At 37.9% G+C, this 19171-nt stretch overlaps 1 protein-coding gene across 1 annotated transcript in view; it reads right to left on the reverse strand.

The window, feature by feature from the left end:
- Positions 1-3168: 3168 nt before the first annotated feature.
- LOC122669479 (guanine nucleotide-binding protein alpha-1 subunit) overlaps positions 3169-19171 on the reverse strand; it is a 33597-nt gene continuing 17594 nt past the window's right edge. Inside the window, exons 4-14 of the mRNA XM_043866249.1 lie at positions 16282-16319; positions 15846-15935; positions 15594-15671; positions 15281-15388; positions 15072-15173; positions 14022-14077; positions 8744-8878; positions 5124-5217; positions 4978-5037; positions 4818-4897; positions 3169-3868 (exon numbers count right to left, since the gene is read on the reverse strand). Of these exons, the coding sequence (XP_043722184.1) occupies positions 3691-3868; positions 4818-4897; positions 4978-5037; positions 5124-5217; positions 8744-8878; positions 14022-14077; positions 15072-15173; positions 15281-15388; positions 15594-15671; positions 15846-15935; positions 16282-16319 (1019 nt within the window). The 3' untranslated portion in view covers positions 3169-3690. The remainder of the gene's footprint in view (positions 3869-4817; positions 4898-4977; positions 5038-5123; positions 5218-8743; positions 8879-14021; positions 14078-15071; positions 15174-15280; positions 15389-15593; positions 15672-15845; positions 15936-16281; positions 16320-19171) is intronic.

The following is a 19171-nucleotide window of genomic DNA, read 5'->3' on the forward strand; positions in this document are numbered from 1 at the left end:
CGGGCAGTGGCATAGGGCGGTCATTGCGCGCTGCCTGTGTGAGGAAGCACAGCGGCAGGACGGGCAGCACACAGTAGAGGATCCAAATTGTGTTTAGTATGAGGTTTTTCTTCCCTTTATTTTCCAGTTGTTTATGCTCATAAAACAATTCCAAACAAATCTCGTGTTACAGTTTTTAGATAAAATTTTAGTTCAACAACATCTAACCTGAATTTGTTCATCCAAATTAGAAAAGAAAAACACAAAAAAAGAAGAAGAAGAAAACTTCTTGTCTCTCATCTTATGACGTGTTTTTCATGGAAAGTCCAAAGGTTGATTTATTGTGGGCATGTGTCTTTTGCTTTCCTCTTCTTTTTTGCACACATTTGGCATGATGCTAAAACCTAGTTTAGAGACTGTCATTGCTGACTCATTTGGATGCTCAAGTGAAATTTGGAGTTCTCCAAAAACTTAAAATTTAACTACAAGGAGACAAGTAGTCTGATATAACATTGCTCTATTATTTTTGGGGGCCGCTGCTCTTTGTGCCGCAACGCAGTCTGCAACCAGGCACATGGGGGTGGGCGCAATGACCACCCTGCCCCTTGAATAGGCTGTCCATGTGTTTGGGCACAGGTTGCGCTGTGGCACAAAAAACATTCTCACTATTTTTAGCCTTTATTTGATTTTTATAATTTGATATGGTACCAAAAAAAAATCTCAACTTCACATTTCTTTTGACTCTTCTTGCCCTTTTATCTTGGAGATGATGTAATTCCAAATGAACCACGACCAAATCTATAGAAGTATTCATTTACACATTCATCTTAAAGGGATAATTTTTCCACTCTTTTTTTAAAGAATCATCTACAGTTCTAACAAAAAAGATGAGATAAATTTTTTTTACTATTTCAATCATGGTATTAAGTATTGGTATCGCATTTACATATCAATAACGTCAGAGATCGAAATCAATATGATATTGATATGGATCAGGGATGTCAAATATCTGTTTAGGTTAAAATGGTCTACAAATCAACTTTTTAAATTGATCCAATATGACCAATCCATATCGCTCTCAACTGAGACCGATACCATTATTATGAAACCCCAAAAATTATGGCAAAAACAAACGCACCTTTCAAATCCCCTTGCCAAGGATTCAAAAAATGAAAGGATACGTCCATGTCGATTACGATCCGAATCGTAATCAATCCCCAAAAAACCTTAGAATCAACCCTTAAATCTGAAAACCCAACAATTCTAGGATTTTGATTCAAGAATCGACTGTCAAATTGGTCGAAATCGATCGCAATTCGGATCTAACTCAGCCGATTCCAATCTGAATCGATTTGGGATCTTTGACAATTTGACAACGTAAGAGAGACAGAGAGAGAGAGGAGAGTCGGTTAGAAAATTGGGTCACGACAAGCCACACGTTGGAAATAAAGTGCATGGCAACGTGGCATATTGGCATAGGTCCATAGGAGAGCGAAAAGAACCAAACAACAAAAGTCAAAGACAAAGTAGTTCTTACACCGAAACAAAAAAAGACAAAAGTAGTTCGACTCACCACTCTCTGTCGTGTTATATAAAATATAAATAATAATCAAACATAAAATACCACCGTCACCGAATTTGACCTCCTCCTAACTACCGAAACAAACAAAGGGCAGCCGACCTGGACGGGCGGCCTAGCATCATACCATGGACCACTCACTGGTCCAACAAGTTCGGTCAGGCCGGCGTCCACCCTTGTCCCACTTGCTATAATTTAAGGTTTCTTTGGTATCACTTTTCATTTTGTTTTCTTCCTATTTAGAAAAATCATTACTGAAAATCATTTTTTATGAAAAAATAAAGAATGTTTGTTAGTTACAAACATAATTGATTGTAGAATGAAAAATAGGTTTGATGCAAATGATTTTTATAACAATTTTTTAAGAAAGAACCCAAACTCAAAGTCCATATGTAGTTTAAGTGGTGAGTGAAGAAGGCATCTCTTCACCCATCTTCCTCCCCAATTTGTAACCCTCTTTATACATGTCGTTTTGCCTTACTCTCCCTCTACAACCACGGTCATCAAACCCTTTCCCTCCCATCTTCTTCCTCTCCAAGTGTCTTTTCAACCCGAAGACCCTTTCCATTTTTTGGGTTGAAAAATCGAACCCTCCTTTGCTTCTGTTCTAGTTTGGGGTAGGGGCGGTTAGGTGATTTTGGCGTTTGTATGTGGTGGGGGGGGGGGGGGGGGGAGGGGAGTACAATGACCACCCTGCCCCCTGCACAGGCTGCACTGCGGCATAGAGAACATTCTCCCATACTTCTATTCTTTTTAGTATAATATCACTATTTATTTTACAAGAAATCTTGAAACTTGTAAATCTCCAACCTCCTATCAAAATATGACATGTATCTCAAATTGGGTCAAGGAATTGGAACTTTTGCATTGTCCTAAACTTAATGACAAGCGAAGAGAAGAAGCTACTAGCCTTACCTTGCAATACTACACTAACATGCCTATTAGTGGTTATCCTCTTACATTTCACATAGAATTTATGATTCTCAATCAAAGGTGGGGTGAGCGGCTATAACTATTTTTAAGAGTAGCTTTGTATCAGCATTTATAGACTATGGATATGCAGGATCCTCAAAAGTAGGGGACTACAAGAAGAAATTGGTGGGGCAAAACCATTGGATAGCAATGCCATAGAATTATGAACAGATCCTCAAAGTTTGGTGGACTAGCTTTCAAAGAAAAATGATACATTATGTGATTATGGTGGGAGTGTTTTGCTATTCTGGTAGACATTAATTCCCTTTTGAAACCTTTCAGTTCTGTAACTATTAAATAACAGCAAAGGAAAGTAACAGATGTGGCTCATAGGTTAGCAATTAAGGCTAGCACTAACAAGCTTAGAGGTCTATATACTGAGAACCCCATGGATATTTTATCTGGTTTCTAGTGATTTAATTTCTCTTTTCATCAAATAAATGAATAAAACTTCTTGACAATGAAATAAGGGTAAGAACACTTCTATATATTTTAAAAACCCTTTTTATCCCCCCCCCCCCCCCCCCCCTCCTCCCACAGCTTAAAAAAACTTTTGGGAAAGGGGCAATCAAAAGAAGATTACATGTTCTACCATTCAGACAGCCTATAAAAAAAAATTAATAATAATAGAAACAGGTATAAAGATCTTTGCACAAGTTTATAAGGTATGGTATACCAGAAAATCCCAATAGCTTATGCAATCAGGCAGAAAATATCCCGAACAGAAATTTGGGAGGTGAAAGTCCCACACCCCCCCCCCCTCCCTGCTAAAAAAAAAAAAAACCCCAAATAATGTACCAACATGATCATGTCTGAGCTCTTGTAAAAGCCGTTTAGGCGTAATGGGATGACAGTCTTCAGTTTTCACAACTAAAAAGGATCAAAGAATATGAAGTCTCACGCATTCAACCCAATAACAGTTCCCCAAAGCATAAAGCCTGAAGATATTGGGAGAAGGTTTCTCCAGAGACAAATCAGAGCAGCTAACTCAGAATTCGTGAAGAAAATGCTGCTTCTTCCCAAGAAAATAAATTCATGGCATCCCAAAATGATGTGCAGCTTGACATACCTCCCAATATGGCAAAAAATCAGAGAACTTCAGTGGCTAAAATCTGATCAAGCTCTCTAAATATGATTTCCTCCCCCGTATTGCTCCAAGGTCACAATAGACCAGCCTCAAAAAGATTTCGCCTCCTCAAAGTTTCATCTACCAGTTTGAACGTTTTCTTAACAAGTTTCTGATCAAGAGCAGTGGTCCTATAAATTTTGAACACCCGATCCACACGATCCGGTGCAGTGCTCTGAAAATATAGTTCCTCAAATTTCTTCTTCACAAATCTGGCGAAGAAATTAAAAGATTAAAAACACAAGAGAGACATACAGTACACAGGCAGATATCTGTGGAAGAAATGCAAACAGGATACGCAGGCACAAGAAATGAATTTAACCAACGAGGGTAAAATAGTATTAAATGCAGAGCTGTACATGCACATGCCAAGCATATCCAGGACGTTCCCTCCATCCCACCCACCCCAATGGTTTCAGTATATGCACACACATCCACTCCATTTGATGCTTATAATTTGATCTTTGAGGCTATGACACTACAGCAAAAGAACTGAGAAAAGTTTGATAGATGTTCACAGACAATCAGGGCAATTTCTTTTCCCTTTGCACGGATCTCTGAACCAAGAATCAAGGTGCAAGGTTTAAATTTTACAGCACTAGATAGTAAATATTTAAGTAATAATTTCCCAGCAAAACACAGCAACTTGTGAGAAGTACCTCATATACTAAATAATTATTCTCTTGTATATACCCCACCATCTGTATGTTCTTTTTTTTTTTTGTGTGTGTGGGGGGGGGGGGGGGGGAGGAGGGGGTATATTTATGAAATATTTTTAACTAAATTTAAGATGAAACTGCATGCTACCGACTACAGAATCAGCCTATATATGTCAAAAAAACTTCATACAAAATTAAGTATGCTTCATAGTGTTAACCTAATTTTTTTGAAAACTTAAAATATATTGATGGGTTGGTGGGTTTCTCAAGCTTCAGTCCATATAAAAAATAATGAACTCTTTATATTAACATTTTGGTTGGCAAGACTGAATGTCATGTCATGTCAATTTTCACCAAAAACATGTAATAATTTAATTAAATCAAAAATCGTAACAGTGAATATGTGGATATGTTGGTGTATTTTAGCTAAGACATGCCAAAATTCAAAATCGTGGATTCAAAAAAATGTTAGGTGTAAGCAATGAAAGCAAAAGGCATTTACTCATATGCATGCTCAATCTCTTGCTTCCCTGTTGACATTGGCTGGTAATCTTTGAACCACTCGCAGACATTTAGTGGTACCTGAGTGGCAGAGAATATCAGAGTCCTATGTAGATATTGAACTCTCATCCTGAGATCTTAATATATCTAAGAGTTCTCACCTTCAGAACCTTCTTCTCAAATATATCAAACTTGTTGAGGAATAGCATGAAGGATGTTTTCTGCCCAAAAGAGATGGTTTGAGTTAAAAGAGAATCCAATTAATCAAAAAAGAAAGGTTCTCCACATGCATGCCAGTAAAGATAACCTCAAAACATGGTTGCTTCAGGACCCAATCAAAGAGTTCCTTGGTCTCCATCATTCTGTTCTTGTTTTCATCCTCGAAGAGCGTCTGATCGTACCTGTATCACCATCATTACACTGGCGTTTATCAACTTTGGCACACACATTGAAAAGGCTACAACAATATTTTACTCAATGATTGGAGGGGTGGGGGATAGACTGATTTTCAATTTCACCCTGTGATACAAGCTGATGATACCATCAGGAAAATTCTGAACAAACCTGTCCATTAATTTCTGAATGATCATTTAATCATATATACAATCTGAACCAATTTATCAAGTTCATCTCATTGGTGCTTTTCAGACTGCTTCCATCCACGAGATGGTCCATGCACCGATTTGATCAATACAAGTGTATCTGGTAAAAACCCAACTCTAATCTAGTACTTTACTCTTCTCAATGAAAACTCTTATGTTTAAAAGGCTACGTGGATGGAACCAACAGATTCTAACCACGTTTCAAACATGCACCCTGAAGCAAGTAAAACCATAGTTCCACGTTTCAGTTTCGATCCGGGTCGAAACCGAAATATTTCGCGAAACCAGGAAATTTTGTTCCAGGTTTCAGTGGTTGATTTTGAGTGAGGGTTTTGAGGCCAAATTATGTCCCGAAACTTCTAAGAAAACTTTTTTGAGGCCTCATAAACATTGTGGAACCCATAGATTTAAAAGCCAAAAAAAAAAAACCCAAATGGTAGTTTGACTTTGGACCCTAGGTTGGTAGTATACATTATACGCTACTGTATATATTTTCTAATATGACATTCCACTCAAATTTTAGTACTAGAACACATATAATTCAATTAAGAAAGAGTGTACACAGTGCACGAGGCTCCCGGCACTGTGGGGCCTGGGGAGGGTCATAATGTACGCAGCCTTATCCCTGCTTTTGCAGAGAGGCTGTTTCCAAACTCGAACCCGTGACCACTCAGTCAAAATGGAGCAACCTTACCGTAGCACCAAGCCCCACCCTCTACATATAATTCAATTAAAACAACTAAAATATGCATTAGGAATGAGAATAGACATAAAATTATAAACCATTTCATAATTCCCAAATGTCATACATGCTTCATTACAAAGCGTCAAAGATAAGGGAGTCAAGAATACAAGCAAGTCACCCCTCTTCCCATCCTAGAGTCCTAGTACCACACTGAGTTCAGGGCATGGGAAAAAAAAAAGACTCTGTGAGGCCGTAGATTGGCCAACGATGTCTAACATATATAAAATTGAGCTTCAACTTATTGTAGTCCTAAATAGACAAAGGTCTACTAGGAACCAAGTATCCAGGACCTGCGGGCCGATTGGACAGATTTGATGGTTTAGGTCAAATTCTAGGGTTAGGGCTAGGGTATTGGAGTTGGGTCTTATTTGGTAAAGTTAGGCAGGTCTATAGGAGTGGATCTTTATCGTCTCCATTTATCTGCCCCTCCATTTCCTCCATTACATCGCATAGGGGGCGGAAATGACCAACCTACCCCCTGCCCGAATACACTGCCCGAGTGGGGTCCACTCCCCCCTATTAGATGTAATGGAGGAAATGGAGGGGCAGAGGAGGGGCAGATAAATGGAGACGATAATTTTCCCTACAGGAGTCTAATGTTGTAGGATTGGTAAGGTTTTAATGAGGATTTGAAATTTAGAAAATTAGGGTTTTGGGTTTTGGGAATGAAGGGGTGATGAAATCTAGGGTTTAGAGGGGGAATTTAGGCAAGGGGTTCTGGTTGAGTATTAATGGCAGGGAGAGGGAGGTCCGACTGTAATTTGGTGTGGTTTGGGTGGCTGGTTAGGTCTAGACAGGTTTTAGGGGTTTCGGGTTTAACAAAGATGAAGGGGGGTTAGGATTTATGTGTTATGTTGGGACTGGAATGGTGATCGAGTGAGGGGGATGAGCTACTGGAACTGTGGTGTGAGTTTGGATTAGATCTGATAGTGGAATAGAGCTGGAAGGTAAGTAGGCTTAGGTTGGAGGATTAGAAGAAGAAGGATGTTGCAAATCTGTAAAATACTTACTTGAAGAACTAATCTTCAACAGCAGCAGCAACTTAAAGATGAATAAGAGAGCCTCCCGATCTGAACAGACGCAAGGAGTCGATTGGAGGTCCACCAATCCCTTCACCTTGAAATCCACAAGGCAACACTCACACTGGAGCAATGGCAGCAACAAAGGCAGCAAGCAAAGAATTAATTTTGAAAGTTTGAACTATGGGGGAGCCTCCCACGATTATTCTATTTATAATAACTGGCCAATGGCCTTACACCTAATCAGCTCAGGAATGGGAATCCTAGAGCCTGAATTTCTATTACAAATATAAGTCTGCCCTCTTTAGAAATTGTGGAGGGGGACAACTTAGCTTAAAAATAAATAACTTAAAAGATCCTCTACGTACCAGTAGGAATAAAACAAATTCTAACCAATAGGAAAAAGTCACTTAAATTGAACCGGTCAGACCATGGTTCAATTTAAGTATTAAAAAAAAAACCCAAGTATAGAAACTGAAAATTGAAACTAAGGCTCCAACATTCAGCCCTAATTCTAGGGCTGTTTCTTCTTCTTGCGGGTGCTTGGACCTGCATCAATCACAAAAACCCAAGTTTCCCCAACCCTTTCTGTCAAAACCAGCAAAGTGAATTTCGAACCATTTCTTTCGAAACCTGACATTTACTTAAGAAAGTTATCGTTTTGGTTTCGATACATTTCATTTTCAACCGAAAAACAGTAAACCTTGTATATAGTTCAAGGTTTCATTTCAACATCTGGCAAAATCGAAATATTTCGCGCAATTTCGGCGAAAACTTGAACTATGAGCAAGGTTTAAAGTATTAGTACCGGTATCGTATTAGAAGGGTGATTTTAAGAGACATATTGTATCGGAGAGGCGCAAGATATGCTAGATACATATGGAAATGGTTAAAAATACTTATGGAAATACTTGGGATAAATGAAAAATATAGTTTTGAAGCATAATACACTATAAATAAGTAATATGTAAAATATATCTTGTATAAAAAGAAGAATAAAGTACAACGAGACAAGTGCAATCAATTGATTATATATACAGGATGAGATTTCTTACATGTACTAATACCAAATTTTTGTAGGTATTGTATTGGTATCTTAAAGATACGATACGTATCAGTTAGTATCAGTGGATACGGAAGGACACTTAAAAACCTTCTCTAGAATAAAACCACAGTAGTAACTTGTTGCAAGACAACTAGAGAAGCTAACTTTTTCTGATGGTACAAGACGAAGTTCCTACAGGCCCCGTTTGTTTTGTTGTAAATTTTCCGTGTCAATGATATTTTACATGAGAATTTTCCTCCATATAAAATTCCCCTACTTTTTCAATATATTTGTTTGTATTCTACGTTAAATCAAACAGTGGAAAATTCTATTTCACAGTAAAACTTTCCTTTTCTGCCATTTTACATGGAAACAACAGACTCAATGGCTTCTTACTTGGGGTAAATCCATAACATTAAAAGATAACTTTAACAATGTGACTATTCTACACATTTTAAATGTTCTAAGATGCAGCACACTTAAAATTGTGTTATTCAAAGGGAAACATAAGCTTACTCGCTAATAGCAGCACAGAAAATTACAGCTGTAACTCCTTCGAATAGATGGATCCATTTTCTTCTCTCATTTCTCTGGCCTCCAACATCAAAGAGTCTATAAACTTCACCACTTTTCTTATTCTCTCCAACAGGACTGCACAGATTGAATTACTTTTAGTGAGTTAAATGTAATACTCATGCCAAGAAAGAAAATGTACTAACAGTAAGGGATATTGCTCTCACATTTGACTGGAATGTGCACTATTACCCTAATAACAAATTGTCACATCATCTTACCATGTACCAAGTTGTTAAAAATATACATCTTAAGCAAATATACCACACCATTAAGTTACCGAAGTCTTCAGTCATAGGAGGCTCATGTGAAACATTTTGCAGTGAGACAGAAATAAATGAATCATTCAAATTGCAATTTTAATAAGATTTTCCTCTGTTAACATTCCCATTAATCCATGAGAGATCACATAAAGAGAACAGATCCTGACAGAGCAAAGAAACAAAATTTCATTTTCCTCCATGTTAACTACAAGTTGCATGAAGTAACATGCAAAACCAGGATCCACTTGAATGATAAGCAGAATAACTGATATTGCCATTGGGTGAGCAAATGTTCCTTCAGATTGTGTATGCAATTAAGTGTAAATGTTTAATTAATAATTACCACACATGACAGCAATTGAAAATTGAAATACATCCTCGACTACCCAACCTCTGAAACTCCACTTTTCTCAATTCAGCTGTCAAGAAGGAAGGCTCCCACATCTAACCAGATTTCTGACAGTACATGCAGTACTGATGGGTTCCCTCATACCAATGACTTCAGCCACAATGAACATTTGCACTATCTATTATCGCAATTCGCAAATGAGTTGAATCGGTTCACTTTCGGCAATTCGTATGAATGGAATATCCTAGGAACAACATCGCTTTTCACAATAAGGGAGTCAGTTACCTATCTATAGGACAACATTAAAGATTTTGAGAGCTGTTTTTTTTAATGCTTTCTCATCAAATAAATGAACAGAATAAGGAGGAAGAAAATACTAGTAAAATAACTACTATTAATAAATCCAATACCAACTCAACTCGTTGGAGTGGATTAAAAAATTATTCATTTTTCCTTCTCCAATACGTGATAAAGAACATGCAATTTCAAGCAACGGAACTGTCCTAAAGACAAGGGCCATTGAATGCTAACTACCTAAGACTCATCAGTTTCTTTCTATTGGAAAGATTATATTTGCCCAATACTTCATGCAATATTTTATAAACATAAGGCCAGGCAGTATACTGATGTTCAGGCGCGCGCATGTGTGTGTGTGTGTGTGTGTGAGTGTGAGAGAGAGAGAGAGAGAGAGAGATGAGTTTTGTGAGCTCTGTGATAATATCAGAGCTTAGTGAACCAGCAAATTAGAGAAGATGATAAAGTGAAGAGAGAAAAGCTAGAGTGTGATAGAAGGAGATAACCCTCTATTGCAACTAGCAAACCGATTATAATATATCAATTACCGACTCTTAGTAGGGATTTTACTAGGTGTGAAAGACTTATTACAATGGAACTAAATAACCTACTAAGCCTATTTACAAAAGGAAACAATAAGACAACTAAACTAAGCTATTAGATATGATCATTTTGTTTGATGTATCATGTCATGAGCAGAACAAAAGTCCGATATTTCATTATCTACACGAAAAACTTTAATTGAGACACCAAATTGAGTCTTTAATTTAGAAACAAAAAACTGTTTAAAGATGGATAAAAAATTCAGAATAATCCTTTAACAGATATAACCACGTCATCCAAGAATGATCGTCAACAAAATTAACAAAATAAACAAAACCTAACCAACTCTTGACACGACACAGACCCCACATATCAGAATGAACTTAGGTAAGCAAAGAACTATGAGGAGCACCACAGACGGGAATGAGGTACGGTGATGCTTTCCAAGCTGACATGCTTCACACTCGAGATGAGACGAGAGATATTCTTGCAACTAGGAACCATTTGTTGAAGCTTGCAAAGAGAAAGATGTCCCAACCGATAATAGCACTGAAGAGGAGAGATGTAGCAAAAGAGGCAGCAGAAGCAACTATAGTAGTGGAACCATCGAAATAAATCAAATAATAGAGGTCATCCTTCTCACACCCTCCACCAATCATTTTCCTTGTCTAGAGATCCTGAAAAATGCAACAAGTGGAGTAAAAGATGATTGAGCAATTTAATGATTTTGACAGTTGACTAACAGAAAGAAGGTTTAAAGGTAAGTTAGGAACATGCATATTAGAATTTTATGAAAGGAAGGTCAGGAGACACAACTAGAACGCAGTAGTAGGGATTCTACTAGGTGAGTAGACAAGCCATCGACGAGTATAACTCTGAAAGGATGATTAATTTTCTGAAGAGAAGAAAGGACCTGGGATTTACTAGTCATGTGAGAAGTGGCACCAGAGTCAATGACCCATGGTGGAGGAAGAGGAGGAAAGAAATGAGCTAGTACCTTAGTGAGCAATACTAGCAGTAGATATAGACGTAGATGTAGATGTTGATGCCTCAATTTGCTGAACCCATTCTCCTAACTGATTTAATTCATCTTTTAATGGAGAGACATGCTAACTACCTCCACATATAGAAGCAAGATTGGCATTAGAGGGTGATGCCGTTGTAGAACTCTAAGCAAAGGTGACAATGTTTGCCAAGAGTTAAGCCCACTACGGCATACCGTGCTTTGCGCAATATGTATCTATAGTATGATTCCGCTTACCACCATATGTACACTTACGCATGACTTGGTCTGGTGGTTGTCCTCTGCCTCGACCACCACTACGACCTCTCCCTCCCTATGAACCACAACCTCTGCAAGGAAAACCATTACCACGGCCACGACCACCGCTATTTGATCAAGAGCGAAATTATCCTTGGATAAAGTAGAGTCTGAATTGGTGAAGGAGGAACACACAATACACTGAATCTGACAAAAAGCCTCATTCATAGATGGAATCTTCTCGCCTATAAGCATCTGGCTTTTGACAGGTTGAAGGTCAGAGACGAAACCAGATAAAAAATTAACCACTAAGAATTCAGCACATTGAGACTTCGGGATTTCAATATCAGTAGACAAGGGTTGATATACATTGAGTTCCTCCCACATGTCCTTTAAAGAACTGGAGTAATCACTAAAGGATTTGCCATTATACCTGAAGGAGAAAAACTTCTCATATAAATCAAATACCCTGGACAGTTTTCTGTCTTGAGAGACTCTATGAGTTCATCCCAAACCCCCTTGATTGTGGTATGAAACATGATATTGGCAGCTACAGAAGGCTCCATACTATTCCATAGCCAGCAAAGTACAGTGGCATAGTCCGCTATCCATTCAAGATACTCCCGAGCAATTGTAGGAAGTGGTGGTTTAGTCACAAATCCATTTTCTACTTGGGAGTGACATAAACCTGAACTACATGTACCCAGAGAAAATAGTTGGATGCACCACTAAGCTTGAACGGTGTCCACAGGGGGTTTCAAGTCACCCATGACATGTATGAGACAATAACCAGTGGTAGCACCAGAGATAGGTGCAGAGACTCAATGGAGGCTATTCTAACGAATGGAGTTGACAGCATTTATAGACACTAATACAATTAGAACCGCTCTTCATAGACACACTTGGGATTTGCGATCCCAAGTAAGATCGGTTCAGGATCATGGGATCCTTTTCTATCAGATAGGAAGGGCTGTTGCACAATATGTACTTCTATACATATATATATCCAATCGCCAGAAAATAACCAGTCACCAAAAAAACACAATAGAGGTATCTCACCTGCACTCAAGGAGAGTTAAATACCGCAGGAGAAATTAGAAACTGGATCAGCCTAATATTGGTATCAAAGAACCCTCAAATATGGACCAATGATTTTCCCCAAAACCTTACTTGATTCCAATGGCCAGATTAAGAGTAATTAAGAAATTATATTCCAACAGAATTTTTTTACCTTAAATGGAAGATTTACTGCCACAAAAAAAAAAAAGATGAAAATGCCTTAAATTAGGGCCAAAGGACCCTAAGATGATAATCAATTGAATCCCAAAAGGCCACTCACATCTGATGGCCAGATTAAAATTAATTTAAGATCTGAAGTCAGCCAAAAATGCGGAAAAAACAGGGTAACGCTGGGAGGATTATCCAGCAATATATATCAGCAAATCAGGGCTTGGATTAGCCTCAATTGAGTAGAAGGATCTTACCAACAGGATTAACAACACCCTGAATAAAAATAGGCCCAATCGGCACCCATAAGGGATGTACTGATGTCCATCAATTCAAGCATAGTTCTTCCAGAAACAAGAGTATCGCAGGGTAGATAAAACAGCAACCAATCTTCATAAGATCGATGAAATCACTCCATGAAATCGATGTAACAGATCAACTCCTTGATGTAGGTAGAATAAACAAGAGAAGTCCTAGTTTATTTCAATGCAATTAATAACTAGGGTTTCATAAAGTAGGTAGGGCAGCATAGGTTGCTGCAAACCAAGGAGAAATGCTTAGTGAACCAGCAAAATAGAGAAAAAGAAGATGACATGAAGAGAGAGAGCACAGAAACCGAGAGGAGCTAGAGTGCAATAGAAGGAGATAACCCTCTATCGCAACTAGCAAGCCAATTTATAATATATCAAATACCAACTCTTAGTAGGGATACTACTAAGAGTGAAAGACTTATTACAATGGAACTAAATAACCTACTAAGTCTAAATACAAAAGGAAACAATAAGACAACCAAACTACACTATTAGATATGATCCTACATTATGCTGTTCCATGGATGTCCATGGAAACCCCACAATACACACTTTAACATGCTCTAAACTCAAGCAAGCCTCCCCACAAGCCATCCTAAGCGTTGAATTAATTTTTTTTCCCATATGAGGCAATTTGTGAATTTTGCATTTATCAGGAGCATCTTGGCATTTGGGTCTCTGTTTGTGCAGCTGCAACTTTCAGCTTGTTGTCAAGTACCGGAGGGGCAAGGGATTTCAGGAATTCTACCATTGAATTTCCAAGCAAGACAATGAGAATGCAGCTTCTGTACTGAGTTTGGCAGAATTAGTTAATGCCTATCAGAAATTAGCATTGAACAGAGGTATGAATGATGCAGCCCTCCAGAGTCCAGCTAAACCGAAAATATAAAAAACTAAGAGGAAAAACAGTATGGTGAAAGGATGTTTAGATGCAATTTTAAGTAGCAGGAATTTTTAATGAAGATTAACTCACCTAAACTGAATTTCTACAACACCAGTTGTCCGCACTCTGGCATTCAGAACATCCTCCTGGAAAACCCAAAAACAGTCCTCAGAGCCTTGAAGAAGTGAAATACCTTAAAATTAAAAAGATCTCAGCAATGATTTAGAGAAGAAAGACTTGGAAACAGCCAGTAAAGTATTGCCCCAAGGGGCAGGAGATACATCCAAAAGTTCACTAGCTTGTAGTCCTAAACCTTTTCCTCATTTGGGAATATCTGGAAAATCAGAACATCCAATGCCCTCCTATCACACAGTTCATTAATTCATTAATGCATTTCTTTCCCTTTTCTGTTCCTTTTTTTTGGGAAGGGCAGTACATCTGGAAAGTTTGAATTCCGAAATAGCATTTTCTAATATATGTGATCCATAAAAAACAATGCAGAAGAAAATGGTGGAGAGCTATAATAGCTATGAAATCATTGAAAACGGGATGAATATAGCAGACCAGCGGATCTGGAGGTTGACAATCGCTCGGACTTCAGATGTCAACTGAGTTATAACAATCATCCTGTTCTAAATTGTTGATCATAGGCAAATACAGATGCCTCCACCATCATAGAGGAGCCTAAAGGAAGCTTATTCAGTATACACCATTTCACCAGAGTAAATGCTTCGAATATAAAATTTCTCCACAAAAAAAAACAAAAAATAAAAAGGAACATAGCAAACAAGATCTAGGGTTACATGGCAGAGGTTGTCCAGATCGATCACATAATCCAAGTCAAAATATTGAAATGAGAGAAAAATGTCGATATAAAACTGGCAGGATCACCTAAATGAGGGTTCAACTGCTTATTTGGTCATGCAGGAGAGAGCTAGTCATATGCTTACATTATACTGCATCACTTACCCTACCATGCAAGGCAAATTTACCCTTAAGAGGACACTTCCGCTAGAAATGCATATTCTCACAAAAGGAAATTGCTGAAATCAAAGCACATCATCCCCATTTAACAGCTCTTCCAATTTTATTTAGTGGGGAAACAGAACGAAATAGAAAATAGAATCTACAGTATGAGACCTTTGTTGGGACATAATTCACATCAGATAATCTTGGCAAATTCTCCATGAAATAGTGAGCACAATCTGGAACTTGAAGTTCATTTCCACGAGTATAAGTTTCCTACATGTATGTGGTAAAATTAGTCACTTGGAATGCTCATTTACATATAGTAGAAAGACAAGATTGACATTCTTAAAGAAGGGATAGAAGGAAGAAGTAGAAGATACCTGAATTGCAGAATCTTTCCACAAAGTTTCTATCTCCTGTGCAAGCTCTATGGTCAAGCGTGGATAGTCCAACCTGCCTCCTATTTCTGATAGCTTCTCTCCGATATCCTGATATCAGAATATAGGACAAATGTATCACTTACCGAAGAGGGAAATCACAAATGCATGATTGAAAAGACGGAACATAGTGTCCATTACACATTCATATAACAAAAGAATATGAAATTTTTTTATAAATTCCAAATTGTTGAATATTCCAGAAAAGTAAGTAGTATAAATTAATGTGAGAAAGACAGGGAAAAGAGAGCTAGACCTTATTTTCAACTGATAAAATGTATTTTGACGAATCTTCTTCATTTTGTGCAAATTCCTTTGAGCCATCATGCAGAATCTGTTGGAAATTTAGAATATGTCCAATCAGCACCAAGAATAATGAATCATAAATAATCTGATTCCAAAACCTCTCATGCCTCCTTTAGCAATTGACGCTTAATATTAATAGTTTCATATTTTGCAAAAAGGGAAACAAACCAACACACCCTTTCTAGTATTGCGTAATGCGTACTTTAATTGTCTGATACACATTGGCATGGATGACTGGTATATAGCTCTTTAGCTCTGCCTCGTCAAAGCCAGTCTGAAACAAAAGTTTTATCTGCACAACAAGATGAACAAGAAAATTCAGAAGGCAGCATTGTAGAATGTGTACTCTTTTCCTTTTTCCTAATAAAACAGCTGCAAATTGAGAATGCAGTGTAAAATTGGAAGAAGTAAATAAAATATGGGAGAGGGTTCTTTGAGCAAGTGGCATAGGGGAGCGCATCAATGAGGTTCGACAAAATGGTATCGTACATTGGAGGGCAGCGAGATCATTTCATGTAAGGAGGAGAGAGATAGACATAGAAGTCCTAGTGTACCCTGCCCTGGCAGCTCAGAAAACCTTTCCCATAAAATATATTTCAGATTGTTCATATGGATAAGAAGGAATATATATATCTGACCTGCTTAAAAATTGTAGACTTCCCCGATTCTCCAGCCCCTAAACACCAAGAAGACAGTTTATAATGAGATAACCAGGGGGAGAAATGGCTTTTAAAAATGCAACAAAGCAAGATTCTAAAAAGGTTATAAAATATCAACCAAACAATGTCCATAAAAAAATTTTAAAAAACAAAAAACCAACAACAACAATAAAAGATAAACAGTTAGACTTATGCAACTTATCCTAACTGTGGAGGATTGGAAACAGGAATGGCAATGCGGCAGGTCAAACAGACCCCACCTTGCACCTGTACGATATGGCCTTATATACTTATAGGTTAAGGGTTGGGTTTGCTATGCAGAGGAATCTCAGGCCCCATCCTGTTTACCTCATAAAATTGGCAGGTGACTTTACTGGCTTGCCTTAAAGGATAAGCATCATATCAGTTATATTGTATAATCGACTAATTGTGACCCAATCTTGATTAGTATCAGAAGCATGGTTCTAAATCTCGGTCGAAACCAGCAGTTTCAACCGAGATATCTTGGTTTCGCAAGAGACCGAGACGAGATATGAGTGGAGTTTAAAAAGTCACAGATTTGGATGGGTTTCGACCTTTTTCGACCAAGATCTTGGTAATTTCGCAAGTTTCGACACTTATGCCCATCGAAACTTGAGGAAACCTGGCTCGAAACCATGACAGACACTTATTTATGCCACAAACCTAAAGAAATAGAGTGACGAGCATCTTTCCTATCTCTTCTTGGTAGAAGACATACTCCTCAACCCGACACACCGGTGATCTCGACCATCACCTATGCAATTTCTCAGATCTCAATCAGTAAGGGCACGTCTAGACACTTATTTATGCCTGATATCATTTAAGTAAATGAAATAACATTTGCTATTTCATTTACTTAAGATATAATTTATAAACAAGCAAATACCCCCCTATTTAAATCCAATAAAAATAGTTAAAAAATAAAATTCCAAAAGGATAAAAAGACAACCCCCCCCCCCGGTTCAAAAAACAAAAACTGGATTTTCGGCGGTAGGTGCAATTTTCTTTTACATGCTGGGGTTTTTCTCAAATCTATAAATTTTATAAATCTTAATATGGTAAAACATTGTTAAAAACCAAAAGTGCGATAAAATATTCATTTATTTTGATATGTAAAAAAATATTTTCATTCAGAGCGATTTTGACAACATTCGTGCACACCAAATAAGGTTTGACTGGTACAAAGCTTTCCAACAAATCGGATTTAAGCCCCAGCAACTAAAGAGCTGCTTCCATATAAAAAAAATGAATATTTTACCGCACTTTTGGTTTTTAACAATGTTTTACCATATTAAGATTTATAAAATTTATTGATTTGAGAAAAAAACCCAGCAACCTTACTAATAAAGGGGCTCGTTAGAGCCGGGAGTTTGCTTGCAGCTAACCTACAGTGCTGCTTCCATCTTATCTTTTTTTATCTTCGAGCCTCTCTTTGTATACTATACGCAACACAAAGTTGGATACCCGAAGAAAGTGTATGGGTTCCTGTTCATGCACTGGAGCGCTTACCAAGTATTTGAATCCCCTACTCAGTAGCTAAGTGGTAGCCCCTTATCTAAGTTAAGGGGGTCGAGCGGTTATCATATTGAGTGTTCCGTATGGGCTCGTATATATACTCGAAAATCCAGTTTTTATTCTTGAACTTGGGGGGTTGCCTTTTTATCCTTTTGAAATTTGATTTTTTAACTATTTTATTGGATTCAAATAGGGTATTTGCTTATTTATGAATAATATCCTAAGTAATTACTTAGATGAAATTTGGCATAAATAAGTTGTATACAAAAAAATAGGTTGGGAATGTATTGCGTTTAGAATGTCAAAAATAGGTTGTATACAAAAATTCAGACAAAAAAAACATTTCAGGGCCTCAAAACCACCACCTCGAGTTGGCTGGGGAAAAATCACAGGTTTTGACCATATCTCAATTTCTGGCTGGTCGAAACCCGAGTTTTAGAACCTTGATCAGAAGGGACCAATCAAATAACAGCAAAATCAGCCTTATCCCAACGAAATGGGTTCAGCTACATGGATCTTTGCAAAATAAAGTCGAGGAAACTGACTGAAAGTAAGAGGGGTGAAGAAATGCAGAGATGAATAAATGAGAGATGAAAAGTAAGAAATTAGAAATGAAAGTAAGAGGAAAGAGGCACAGCCCAGGAAGTAAGGAAAATCTCAGCCAAATGGGGTCGTCAACATGGATCCTTGACCTTCAATAGGCTCTAGCCAAGATCATACTTGGTACAAGGCCCAGCCTATCCATGTCATTCCTTATAACCTCTCTTATGGTCATTTAGGCCTGCCCCAAGCTCTTTTAGCTCCTTTAATCTGGATCAAATCACTCCTTATTGGGGCGTCTTCAAGGCCTCCATCGAACATGGCCATACCACCTCAAATGACATTCTCAAAGCTTGTCATTGATTGGGGCAACTCCCAGATCAGCTCTAATACATTCATTCCTTACTTTATCCTTTCTAGTCTTCCCACACATCCATCTTAACATCCTCATCTCTGCTACACATAGCTTCTCTATATGGCGCTTCTTAATTGCCCAACATTCCGCCCCATACATCATAGCCAGTCGGACAACAGTCCTATGGCACTTTCCTTTAAGCTTTGAAGGAATAAGTCAGTCACACAATACTCCGGTCGCCCCTCCCCACTTCATTTAATTCACTGCAAAAGATCATCATCTATGTCACCTTCTTTATTTATGATTGACCCCAAATATCTAAAATAGTCAAGTTGCTGATATAACTGATAAGTATCATATCAGTTATTGTGTGTAATCATGACCCAATCTTGATTAGCATCAGAAGGGACCAATCGAATCTATTATACACATCACCAT

This window comes from Telopea speciosissima, chromosome 7, assembly GCF_018873765.1.
Source record: "Telopea speciosissima isolate NSW1024214 ecotype Mountain lineage chromosome 7, Tspe_v1, whole genome shotgun sequence".
Lineage (NCBI taxonomy): Eukaryota > Viridiplantae > Streptophyta > Magnoliopsida > Proteales > Proteaceae > Telopea > Telopea speciosissima.